Raw genomic sequence first — 12,458 nt, forward strand, 5'->3', positions numbered from 1 at the left:
TGGAGATTAGTTCTGGGGGCGGCGGGACGACCTGAGCCCTCAAGGCCGAGCCCCCCTCACGGCCGAGCCCTCATGGCCGAGCCCCCCTCACGGCCGAGCCCTCCTCATGGCCGAGCCCTCATGGCCGAGCCCCCATGGCCGAGCCCTCATGGCCGAGCCCCCCTCATGGCCGAGCCCTCATGGCCGAGCCCCCCTCACGGCCGAGCCCCCCTCATGGCCGAGCCCCCCTCATGGCCGAGCCCCCCTCATGGCCGTGCCCTCATGGCCGAGCCCCCCTCATGGCCGAGCCCCCCTCATGGCCGAGCCCCCCCTCATGGCCGAGCCCCCCCTCATGGCCGAGCCCTCATGGCCGAGCCCCCTCATGGCCGAGCCCCCCTCATGGCCGAGCCCCCTCATGGCCGAGCCCCCTCATGGCCGAGCCCCCTCATGGCCGAGCCCCCCTCATAGCCGAGCCCCCATGGCCGAGCCCCCTCATGGCCGAGCCCCCCTCATGGCCGAGCCCCCTCATGGCCGAGCCCCCTCATGGCCGAGCCCCCCTCACGGCCGAGCCCTCATGGCGGCCGCCCTCCCTCCGCGTGCGGGGCGCGGGGCGCGCCGGGACCTGCAGTCCTCACGTTCTCCCCCGGGGCACGCCGGGAGTTGTGGTCCCGCGCCGACGGCCGCAGGCCATTGGCCGTTGGGCTGCGTGGCCCCGCCCCCGCGCTGCCGGATCCGCCGTCCATTGGCTGCCGGGCGCCTCGGCCGCTCGGAGCGTGACGCGCGGCGGGCGCGCGGCCGGTGCGGAGCGCGGCGTGGCGGAGCGGCGGCGGCGAGCGGAGATGCCCGAAGCCACCCGGTGCAGCAGCAGCAGCGGGGCCGAGTCGGGCTCCGACTGCTCCATGGACACCGAGAGGGTCCCGGAGAGCGGCCGCCGGCGGCACAAGGTACCAGGGAAGGGCTCCGGGTGCGGCCTGGCCGCGCCCGCCCGCTGGGGCCGGCGCCCGGCGAGCGCGGCCTCGGATGGCGGCCGCCCGCACCGCCGGTGGCGCGGGCCGGGCGCGGCGTGCGCGGCGAGCCCGCGGGGCGGCCCGGGCCGGGCGGCCACGTGCGCGGGCGGGCCGCGGCCTCGCCGCGTGTCGGGGCGGCCCCGCCGGACGCGCTGGGCCTGCCGCAGCCGGCCGGGAGCCCGGGAGCGCTTCCCCGGCGCCCGGAGCGGGGCAGAGCCCCGGAAGCCAAGGCCCGGTTGTCTCGTGGTCGGTAACGTGTCTCCTGAGCGGCGGCGGCCGGCAGGGATCTATTGCCGTGTGTCAGCCGCCGCCCCCGTCAGTAACTAGAACGTGCGCTTCAAGCTTTAACTGTTCTGCGTCCTCTGCTCTGTTCCGTGTCGCTTGGATCCACGAGCGTGTGTTTTCATTTACTCTGTGCCTTGTCAGAAGGAGAAAAAGGAGAAGAAATCTAAACGCCGAGACAAGTTTCAAAGGGGAAAGACTCAGACAGATGACAGCGAGGAATCGGATGCGGAGCGTTATGCCCCGAAAGCCAAGAAATCAAAGAGTGTCAGCAAACAGAACGGTCACACGAAAGAGGAAAGCCTGGAGAAATCGAGATTGTCCTCCCTCAGCAGCAAATCCTCCCGCAGAAGCCGACAGAGTAGTTCTAGTGACACGTCAAGCGACAGCGAAAGTGAGAGCGATCAGGATCAGGTAAAGCTAATGACTGCTTTTGGTTATAGTGATGTGTCGTGGCTTTTAACTCATGCATTGTAACATGGCCAAATTTAGAAGGGGTTTTATCTCATTTTCCTCCCCTTCCTAATCAGTCGAAAGTGCTGTAAAATGTCAGGATTTAAAGTTCTTGAATTGTTCAATCTGCCAAGAATTTGCAAGAATTTTGAATTATGAAAGTCTTGAAGCGTTGGACCAGTGCATGATGGTTTCCTCACTTCAGCAGTCCGGTGCTGTGGTAGCTGTTGCTGGACAGGCAGATTGCTCTGAGATGGAGCTTTAATATCATCCAGCATCATGAGGTGTATGTGGTTTTTGGAGTTGTCCTGTACAGAGCCAGGACTTGGACTTGGTGGTCCTTGTGGGTCCCTTCCAACTCATGATATTCTACAATTCTAATTGAGAGTTTTCAGTTTTGGTTTGAGTGTTTTGCATTTACTGTGCTGTTAGGTATGAAACAGCCTTAACCTCCAGATCACTTTTGCTAACTTTGTCCAAGTTTAAAATATGATGGTAAAACAAAGAAGGCTCTTCAGCTGCAGCTGTGACACTGTCATTGAAGAGTATGACACCAGTGTCTATACTGAATTTACTTGAATTACCTTGAATTTACTGATAGTCATGTATTATTCACATGGAATCTTACCTGAATTATTGTTTACCTAACAGGAGTTGACTGGAGACCAGAAGGAGGGTGCTTTCTCCAATTTTTCTATTTCCAAAGAAACTGTCCAGCTTCTTCAAGGTAAGTTTCTTGGCAAGGTGTGACCATAGTATGTCAGTGACCTCTGTTGTGTTTTTATGCTCTACACCCTGGCTCAATAAGCTTTGAGATGTGCTCTGCTCATGCCTGTACATGCATGGATGCTGTGCAGAAGACTTAGGTTGCCTGTTCTAAATACACCTTTGGCCACACACTTTGCAGTATTGTGCAGTTCAGCCTTTGCAGTAAAATTCTAAATGACATGAGCCAAGAAAAAAAAATGATGTGTGGAGAATTTTTTAATTAAAGGTTATTTTGGCGTGAATAAAGGAAAACCAATTGTATTGAGTATCTTTGATGTTTGCTTATACGTGAATTAGTACGAATTAAGAACAGAAGGGGTTTTGAGATGTGAATTATTTAAAAGGAAGAGATTTTCATGGCTAGCTAAGGAGTACTGCATAAATAAAGGCACAGTGCTGACAGTCTTTCATAAAGGCTACTAACTTCCTCTGTCCTAGCTAGCACTGTGTCTGGTGGTGTGAAGTAGAATAGAATTGACAGTCCCAGGCCACTCTTTGCAGATGACTCATCTGATCAAATAAATCAGTAGAGGTTCTGACTTAATTTAGAGTTGATGGAAGTTCTTCTTGCAATAATTTTCACTGAGGAGTATGAAAGAACATTTGTAAAATAACCATATTAAGGAAATCTCTTGAAATTGTCGCAGCTCGAGGAGTGACATACCTGTTCCCTGTGCAAGTGAAGACCTTCAATCCAGTGTATACTGGCAAGGATGTCATTGCTCAAGCACGAACTGGAACAGGGAAAACATTCTCTTTTGCTATTCCCTTAATTGAAAAGCTTCAGGGAGAGTCACAGGAAAGAAGAAGAGGCCGTCCACCAAAGGTAACTGTGCTTGGTAGAATGGTGATTTTGCTTTGTCTTACATCTGATTCAGGTTTTTCAGCTGCTGGAGCAGCTTTTCAGGTCTGTGCAGGGGTGAGCTAACCCACATTAAAGGTGATTTGAAAGCTGTGTCCACTGGGCTTTGCCTGCATCCCGTGCTGCCTTCCAGCCTCTGAAGAAGAGCGAGGAGCACAACAGCTCTATCCATTTGTCAGTTCCTTTTTCTGCCAGGGAGACCAAAACTACAGGTGGTCAATGTGTTCCTACATAATTCTGCTCAGTCACATTACCAGTTCAGGGCTAGTGGCTGCTGGATGCTTGTTTTTCTCCTAAATTGCTAACAGATTAGTTACTAATTGTAACTTGACAGCTTGGTAAAAGCTGTCTACTCAAAAATGTTTCATTCTAAAACATGTAAACAGTGGGAGGTTTTAAAAATAGGCTTAATTTTCTCTAGGAGCACCACCAAATGTTGAAGCTTCTGCTCCATAGATGCAGATTTGTTATGAGCTGTGTTCATTCTGCTAAGGAATACTACATGTGGTTATTCACTGAATTCTTATGATGCCTCCAAAAAATCTAGAGAAGCCAAAGCTGAGCACATGGTCATTAATTTTTGTCAGTTTGTTTCATCTTGGCAGTCATCTCACAAATTACCTGAAGTGCCTTCCAGAAGTAGTACTAGCAGTTTTGTATGCATCTGCCCATCACATTGCTTGGCTGACTGAGAATGCCATCTTTAGATTTGGCACAGTCTTTTGGAGAAGGAAGGGCCTTCTTCAAGGGAGCTCTAGGCCTTACAAAAGATTCCAGACCTCACTCTACCATAATACACCACTGCCTGCTGTTTGGTAATAGGTTTTGATGTTGAAGGAGGTATTGGGATAAGGATTAATGTTCCTTTTGTGAAGTGACTGCTCCCAGGCTGCAGAGCAGTGCTTCAGTCACATTTTAAACACAATCAATTAACCTGCCTGCAGGGAGGGCTGCATATTGGAAGAGAGGATGGTTCCCTGGGTGCCTCTGCAGGGGTATGGATTAGCACAGCAGCTCTGCAGACTAACATATGTTTTCCCTGAGCCACAGGGAAGCTGAGAGACAGCTGGCAGCTCAAACCCTTGCACCTTCTCACAGGACTGTGAAGCAAAAACCTTTTGTAGCCCATGTCCTTCAGTCTTGATTTCAGTCAGCATATGCACATGGAGAAGAAAACTTGTAGCTGGTCTGTTCAGGAGCTGGGGCTAAATAAGATTTAAGTCCCTCCTATCCTGTTTAAAAGGAATCTAGCCTGTCCTAAATGTGTATATGTTGAAGAGTTTAATGATGTTATAAGAGACTTGAGCAGTGTGCTTCTCCAGCCTTTGCTTAGATAATTATTTAAAACAGATTTTTTAAATTTAATTTTACAAAGGGTTAGATCTAAATTAATGATCAGAAGTCTAGTGGTTTCTTGGCAGAAGCCATGCTGAGAAAACATCTGTTTTGTCTTTTTTCTATGCAGGTTCTAGTTCTTTGTCCAACAAGAGAGCTGGCAAATCAGGTTGCCAAAGATTTCAAGGATATCACAAGGAAGCTGACAGTGGGTTGTTTTTATGGAGGAACTCCCTATAATGGACAAAGTAAGTGATAGGACTAATAATTTAAATATTGATTGACTGCCATAGTTAAGAAGTGCAGTTGGGTCTTTCCAGACACACATTTAACAGCTCAAGAGCTGGAGACTGTTCATGGGAAATTCAGCAGCTCAAAATGTATCTTCTTATGGAGATAAATAGCTGTGGTCCTCAGTTATATTCTTGGTGTTACTTATCTGCTCATGTACCTTAAATTAGAGTGAAACAGAGTATGCCATGTGTGTGTAACCCATATTTGGATTTAGGTTATTGTAAACCCATTTTCATTAAAAAAGTTTAGTCTTACAGCTGTGACTGGGTATGTGTTTTTTCATGTGATAAGGGATATATAGAGGATTTTTAAAGTGGAGAAGAAATTGTTGTGGCAGCATAATTTACTGCCTTGGTGATTGTAAACAAGGAATGAGAGTGAGCTCTTTTATGGTGGTACATCTTGAGACATTAGGGATGATTTTTGTCAGAACCTCAGAATCTCAGGAAAGAGTTGATTTCAGTGATTTGGATAGTTAAATATTTTTTTTAAGTTTCCAGTTAAAGTAGATAATTTGGGAAGAGCTGACTATTTCTAAAGAATATTAAAAGAAGTTCACCCTTGCTGCTTTAAAGTACAGGGAGAGGGAAGGGTGGTAAGTTTTTGGTTTTTTTTTTTTTTCCCTTCAGGAAGAGCAGATTTTCTGCCTTACATTTTTTGTTCCAGATTTTCTCTTTTAGTTCACCATTTGTTCTCACTTTTGTAAGGAGAGTACTTATGAGTAGTTTAAGAAGCTGGTTTGTTATTGCCGTGTGTTACTGCTGCAGAGTGTGTTCCTAGTTCACTGCTAACTCTTGACTTCCCTGTTTACCAGTTGACCTCATGAGAAGTGGCATTGACATTTTGGTTGGGACACCTGGTCGAATCAAAGACCACCTGCAGAATGGCAAGCTGGACCTTACCAAGGTCAAACACGTTGTACTTGATGAAGTTGACCAGATGCTGGACATGGGATTTGCTGAGCAAGTGGAAGACATTTTACGAGTTGCATACAAGAAGGGTAATCTCAATATTTTAAAAAATAGTAAGAAGTACTAGTAATAATTTAGTTGGCGAAAATTCAGGTATAAGGTGATTTTGTTTAGAAATGACTGAATATTATGAATTGTGAGTATGTGGGAATCATTCACAGAACCTGTGCAAAGCTTGAAGTCCTGTACCTAGGGGTCTGTAAATAAATGTCTTTGGCACCTATCTTTAAGTTGTGCTTGGACTTCTTCACATTAAGAGGAATTAGCTTTTTACGTTTTTTACTGCTTGAAAACAGACTGGGTTTCTTTGCCATTGTAATTTTCTCATAATCTTGAAATTGTTTAGACTTTCTAGAATATTTTTTACTCCAGGTGTTGGTAATGCAAAAATTTACATTAGGTTTCTTTACATGAGGTACTGGTATTTATCTTCATTTTTAATTACCCATACAATCAACTTGTGTACATCTGTTAGGTGAAATGTATGAAGTTTGTGAAGCATTGTTCTGTTTTTTTGTTAAGATTCTGAAGACAATCCCCAGACACTGCTGTTTTCTGCGACTTGCCCACACTGGGTGTATGATGTGGCTAAGAAATACATGAAGACTAGATATGAACAGATTGACCTTATTGGGAAAAAAACTCAGAAGGCTGCTACAACAGTAGAAGTGAGTAAACTCATGTGAAACGTTTACAAGTCATTTCCCTTTTTTGCCACAAAAGTCACCTCTTCATAAGGTGCATTATCACAGTGATGTTGGAAGTTGTTTTGAGAAATTTTTCCAAGCATAAGGCATGTTACAGCTGGTCAAGTTGTTTTTGGGTTTAGGATCTGACTTCTCACATCACAGTAGAGAGAAGATTTTCTTGTAATTTTTGTGCATTTTCAGAGAAAAGCTCACCTGAATTTATCAAAGTTGTAAGCAAAAGGCACACATTAACATCAGCCTGCTGCTTTTAATTCTCCACGGACATCCCAGCTGGCTTCTAGTATTCGGTATACAAGATACTTTTTTTCAGACTTCCCATAGTATCTCATCTCAGTAGCTCTTTGCTTGCTGTGCAGTAAATACCATATCAAGGAATATAATACAAGTATGCTAGAGGCCTGATTTGCTCTTACTGTAATTATTTCGCTGAACATCAGACTAATTGTGATGGGCATAAATAAGAGCCTTATGGATTTTGGATGTTCCAGGGTTATGAGTTAGCACATTTTCCCCATTAGTGAACTGTATAACTCTTTGCTACTTCTGTATTTAATAGTTCCAAATGTATTTAAAAATAATCTTAACTTTACATAAGCTTATCACTGGAATTTCTTTCTGTAGCATTTGGCTATAGAGTGTCACTGGTCTCAGAGAGCTGCAGTTATTGGAGATGTCATTCAGGTCTACAGTGGCAGCCAAGGGAGGACCATTGTCTTCTGTGAGACCAAAAAGGAGGCAAATGAACTGGCTTTGAATGCTTCAATCAAACAGGTATTTTATTGTGTGTATTAACCTTTCAGACATGTATCAACCCTATGTTGTTACCAGACCTATGCTGAGTTAAGTTTTAAGAAGAGAATTTGAAAGTTTTGTGTGGTCAGATAGGAGTTCACTCTTTCTTGTGGACATGGAACAAAAATTGCAGATTACTGGTTTGAAACAGCCAAGCATTGCGTAAATGGTGTGGATGGCAAGTTAGGGCACAGTTTTCTTATGTCACAGTAATTAGATGTGAGCTGAGACACATTGTCTCAGTTCTGTTTTCCTGCCATTGTTAAAGGCCTTTGAGATATATGAATAAGAATTACTGAGTACATACTGTGAGACACCTAAAATATAAACTCAGGTACTTCAGTTATTTTTCTTTATCTTGCCATTCAGTACCTATCAAATACCAAGATTTTGTACCCAAAACTGACCATAGAATGGAGCACTGTCTTGGATTTTGGTATGGTTCTAAAATAATACTGTTTTTCAGGATTGCCAGTCATTGCATGGTGACATTCCTCAGAAGCAGAGAGAGATCACACTGAAGGGTTTTAGAAATGGTTCATTTAAAGTTCTGGTTGCAACCAATGTAGCTGCCCGTGGTTTAGATATCCCAGAAGTTGACCTGGTTGTACAAAGCTCACCACCAAAGGTAGGAGACTGTTAGGTTGGCTGTCTTGTAATAATCTGTAGTCATGTTTTCAAGTGGTGTATTGCTATCAGATTATGTTATTGACCACACAGAGTTCATTGTGCCTAAGGAAGAGCAACGTCCAGATATGTAGAAGTAGTTTCTTAGAGGATTTTTGTGAGTGTGTCGGTCCGTAGTATGTTTAAAGATTATTTCCTTAAAATGTCTTCTTACGAGGTTGTTCAAAGCCTTCCCTTAGAAGCTGGGTATGGTGATTGCAAGGCTGGGAGCAGTGGGAGGAATGATTCTCTTGAATGGGGGTGAATGTGGGGTGTGGACCACAACCGTAAGAACACTGGTTGAAGTTAAAAGGGTTTAAAAGAAACAATGTAATGTTGCAGTGAGTAAGCTATTAACACTGCAGTGGATGTGCAGGAGGGGAATGGGATTGTTGTGGAGGTACACACACTCCAAATGTGTGGTGATGCATAAAGAAAGGTTGATTCATGTTCACAGCTTTTGTTTTCAAGCCATGATTTTTAGATGATGATGGAAAAGCACATTTGGTCAATATATGTGAAATAATGTCTTCTAATTTAAATCTGTGATTCAGTTACTGTGCGTTGTTCAGGCTTATCTGTAATGGCTCCTAGAGGTGAGGTGGATGCAGTGAATTGGTGAAATGACAATGGATGAGGTAACTCACAGCCCTCTGTTTCTGAAGGATGTGGAGTCCTACATCCATCGCTCGGGGCGCACAGGCCGAGCTGGGCGCACTGGGATCTGCATCTGCTTCTACCAGCGGAAGGAGGAGTACCAGCTGAGACACGTCGAGCAAAAGGCGGTAAAGTACAGTTTTCTGCTAATTGCGAGGCTCTAATTGGGTCAGCTGCAGAATGCAGTTTATGAAGCATGCAGAGGAGGTTCAGGCACTTTGAGGAGGGTGGCTGCAGTGTCAGTTTCTGTGGGGCAGGGAGAGCACTGCAGATTCTAACACCCACACCTCTTCGGCAAATGCCAGTGAGGTTGTCTTATGGAAATGAGAAAAAACTCGCAGTATTTCTGTGTGGTGTTCACCCTGGTTGTCATCTGATCAGTGATGTGCATATGTGCAGCTTTCTTGAGAGCTGTTACTTGCATTTTTGCACTTTGTGCAGTGTTCCATATGCTAGTTTCCTCAACAATTAAGTATGTGGTTGTGATGAGATGGTTTATTTCTGGCACATAAAGCAATGTTACAGTTAGACTAAGGCTCTGGAATTTGTACTTAAATCCAAATCTATCAGACTAAAAGTAGTAATTTAGAATTTGTAGGACTCTGTTTTCCCCAGAAATGTACCAAAATGGTTTCTGATTTCAGTCTAAGCTCACTGAATCATTTAAACTGATCTGGTACATAAAAGCCTTCTAAGTGTTAGCTATTTTCCTGTAAGCTTAACCTTACAATTTTCTCTAGGAAAAACTGGAAATTAAAAGGTGAAAATAAGAAGAAAAATGACAGACTTAAATGTTTGTTTTGTTGGAGTTCAGTACTGTTTCTTTATAACCGACTTATTTATGGTCTGCAATTTTTATTAGTCTTTTGCCTTTTAAATTTCAGGGCATTACATTCAAGCGCGTTGGTGTTCCTACCGCAACAGACATAATAAAGGCTTCCAGCAAAGATGCCATGAGGTGTGTTTGGGGACTCCGGCCCTGTTTTATCTTCTGCCTTCCTAGTTCAGAAGGGCTATTTGAACTCTTCTTTACTGTCTCTTTGAACTTCCTGAGCACTGCTGAAATCTTGGACTAATGTGGTTTTTTTTTCTATTCCAGAGCCTACTGGTGTATAAATTGTTTGGTTTTTTTTTTTTCTGCTTTAACTACTTAGATGCCTGGATTCTGTTCCTCAGACTGCTATTGAGTATTTCAGAGAATCTGCTCAGTTACTAATAAAAGAAAAGGGACCAGTTAATGCTCTGGCTGCAGCTCTGGCCCATATTTCGGGTGCTACTTCCATTGAACAGCGCTCACTGCTGAACTCTGATGTGGTAAGGAAAGGGTTATGGTTTAATACTTGTCTTGAAACTGGAAAGAAACAACACCACCCCCGTGTTGTCTGGATAGAGAGTTATTGTCTTCTGACCATTTTGTTCAAGAACTATACTTAAGCCACTAGGAACTACTGATTTTGTTAAAAGCAACAATATAGTGGCTGTAAAGATACTTGATGCCCTGTAACACTACCTACTTGAAGATTTAATTAATGAATTGTAAATTGGTAGCTTTCCTCCTGTCTGATATATGTGCTGAAGCTTATTCCTCTGCCTGAGTGGAACGTGCCCAATTCTTTTCAGGGATTTGTTACAATGATATTACGCTGCTCTGAAGAAATGAACAACATGAGCTATGCCTGGCGAAGACTGCGAGAAGTGTTGGGTGATGATATTGATCGGAAGGTGAACAGAATGTGTTTCCTCAAGGGAAAAATGGTAAGTTTCTGTTTTGTTTCTTTGATACTGGGCTCTTCTGATTGCAGCCTTTTCTTAGCAATTCTCAGGGGAGCTATTTGGTCTTTTTCTCTATTTCAGGCACTGTTGATGATGGGCCTCAATCTGTTTTTTTAGTGCTTAGGGCTCTGCTGCCATGCTTAGGAGGTAGGATAGTGCATGGCTGTGGGGATAGCAGAATAGGTAAAAGGTATGAAGCGTGTTAACTCTGCCTTAATGACAAAACAGAAAAGCATTTCTTAGCACAGTCAGTTCTGATAGTGCCTGCCTGTCAGGTGTAGGTTTGTGGGCTCTGTTGTTGTAGTTGCAGTCATTTAAAATGCTTACCTTGTATGCATTAAAATTATTCTTTCTTTTTAGGGTGTGTGCTTTGACGTTCCCGTGGCAGACCAAAAAGAAATAGAGGTACGTTCATTGCAAATTCTGGGTGCAGCAGGCTGAAGATGAAACTGGCTGGACTGGGTTAGACAGAAAACATGACATAGCCTTTATCCTGCCTTTCCTGGTGGCAAAAGGGATGGCTTGGAAGGAATTGAAGAACAGAACAAGCTGACAGTGGTTTTTTTTCTAAGGCATTCCCCTGTGACCAAAAGTCTGTAACTAGAAACTTTTGCACTGAGAAAAGTGGTGCTGGATTCATCTTTCTAGGCAGCAAGCTTTAATCCCCTTTTCTGTATTCCCTGCCTCCTGTTTTCACCCAGAATTCTCTCCACAGTAAAATGAATTCAGATTTTTGCTTGGTAGCCATTAGTATTACCATGCCAAAATTATTGATCCCTTCAGTTAGAAGCTTGAATCCCATTTATCAGCTCATGATTTTACCTTTTCAGTTGAGCAAATTTAATAATTATTACATACCCTGTATTTGTATTCCTAGAATTTAACTTGCTGTGTCTGACTTCATTCTGGTAGGCAAGGTGGGAAGATTCAAAACACTGGCGTTTGTGTGTGGCCACTGAATTGCCCGAGCTGGTAGAATCCGCACGAGGAGGAGGAGGAGGAGGAGGAGGGAGTGGTGGAGGAAATGGCCGAAGCTTCTCAAGCTCCAGGAACGGTCGGCGTGGGGGCTCTGGTAGAAACAGATTCAGGAGCAGAGGCCAGAAACGAAGTTTCAGCCGAGCGTTTGAACATTAACTTCAACAATCCAGAAGTGAGAAAAAAAAATGGGACTGAAGTATTTTATATTACATTACACTAGGCTGTTTCTGTGTGTTTGTACCATTGGGGAAAATACTTCATTAAGATTTTTTTTTTTTGTCAGTCCTACTTTGTTCATAACAAGGTTCTGTTCATTTAAAAAAAAAAGTGCAAAGAAAACCCAAAAAACCTGCAAGAAAAAAAAATTGTTTCTTTTGTTTCTCATATTGCTCTTTTAATCTTCCCATAATATGTCTATTGCGTTCAAAACTGTAGCCTGGTTCACTGTATAATACATAGGTCTGAATTGCTGCTCAAACCTGTACATTTTCTGATAAAATTAAATATTATTTTACAACTTCATATTTTGTTGTCATGTATTTGAAGTAGCATTTTGCAGGTGGATATATGGGAAGGTGCCAGATTGGGCAGTGTGGCAGCACGAGCCCTTGAAAGAAAAATAAATCAAATTGGTTTTTATTTTGTAGATTTGTAATGAAGATCTTCTTTCCCTAAAACGTAGTAGTTTTTAGTTTCTGTCCCAAATTGTCGCTCCTTATAAAATGGGGGTAGGAAAGGTGGTTTCTGAAGCATGAGGGGAAGCCCCCTGAGGAGCAAGAATTGTGAGGAGACCCATAACCCTGTGAGGGTGTTGCAAAATGGGGAATATGTCAAGATATCATAGGTAAGAATATTCTTCAATGGAGCGGACAGTGAGGGGAGGCCCGTGAAAGGAGCTGTGCGGAGCGGACACTGAGGAGAGCCCCGTGAA

The 12,458-nt window shown here is 44.2% G+C and overlaps 1 protein-coding gene across 1 annotated transcript; it reads left to right on the forward strand.

Annotated features, from left to right (window-relative positions):
* Nucleotides 1-720: 720 nt before the first annotated feature.
* On the forward strand, nt 721-12,049 carry LOC100228351 (nucleolar RNA helicase 2). The gene is made up of 15 exons (XM_030275609.4): nt 721-923; nt 1,413-1,682; nt 2,373-2,448; nt 3,137-3,315; nt 4,817-4,934; nt 5,795-5,980; nt 6,474-6,619; nt 7,283-7,432; nt 7,920-8,081; nt 8,785-8,904; nt 9,661-9,734; nt 9,931-10,090; nt 10,397-10,531; nt 10,910-10,954; nt 11,462-12,049. Exons 1-15 carry the CDS (start codon nt 819-821, stop codon nt 11,681-11,683), a joined length of 2,148 nt encoding a protein of 715 aa, XP_030131469.4. The 5' UTR covers nt 721-818; the 3' UTR covers nt 11,684-12,049.
* Nucleotides 12,050-12,458: the final 409 nt, after the last annotated feature.

This window comes from Taeniopygia guttata, chromosome 6 (assembly GCF_048771995.1).
Source record: "Taeniopygia guttata chromosome 6, bTaeGut7.mat, whole genome shotgun sequence".
In the NCBI taxonomy this organism is placed as follows: domain Eukaryota; kingdom Metazoa; phylum Chordata; class Aves; order Passeriformes; family Estrildidae; genus Taeniopygia; species Taeniopygia guttata.

What these genes read in the sequence shown, in the direction of transcription:
- LOC100228351 (XM_030275609.4), top strand. Translation starts at nt 819, where the DNA reads ATGCCCGAAGCCACCCGGTGCAGCAGCAGCAGCGGGGCCGAGTCGGGC. An exon ending in AGGCTGCTACAACAGTAGAA is followed by an intron (nt 6,620 to 7,282) that starts GTGAGTAAACTC and finishes TTCTTTCTGTAG; the next exon opens with CATTTGGCTATAGAGTGTCA. An exon ending in TACAAAGCTCACCACCAAAG is followed by an intron (nt 8,082 to 8,784) that starts GTAGGAGACTGT and finishes CTGTTTCTGAAG; the next exon opens with GATGTGGAGTCCTACATCCA.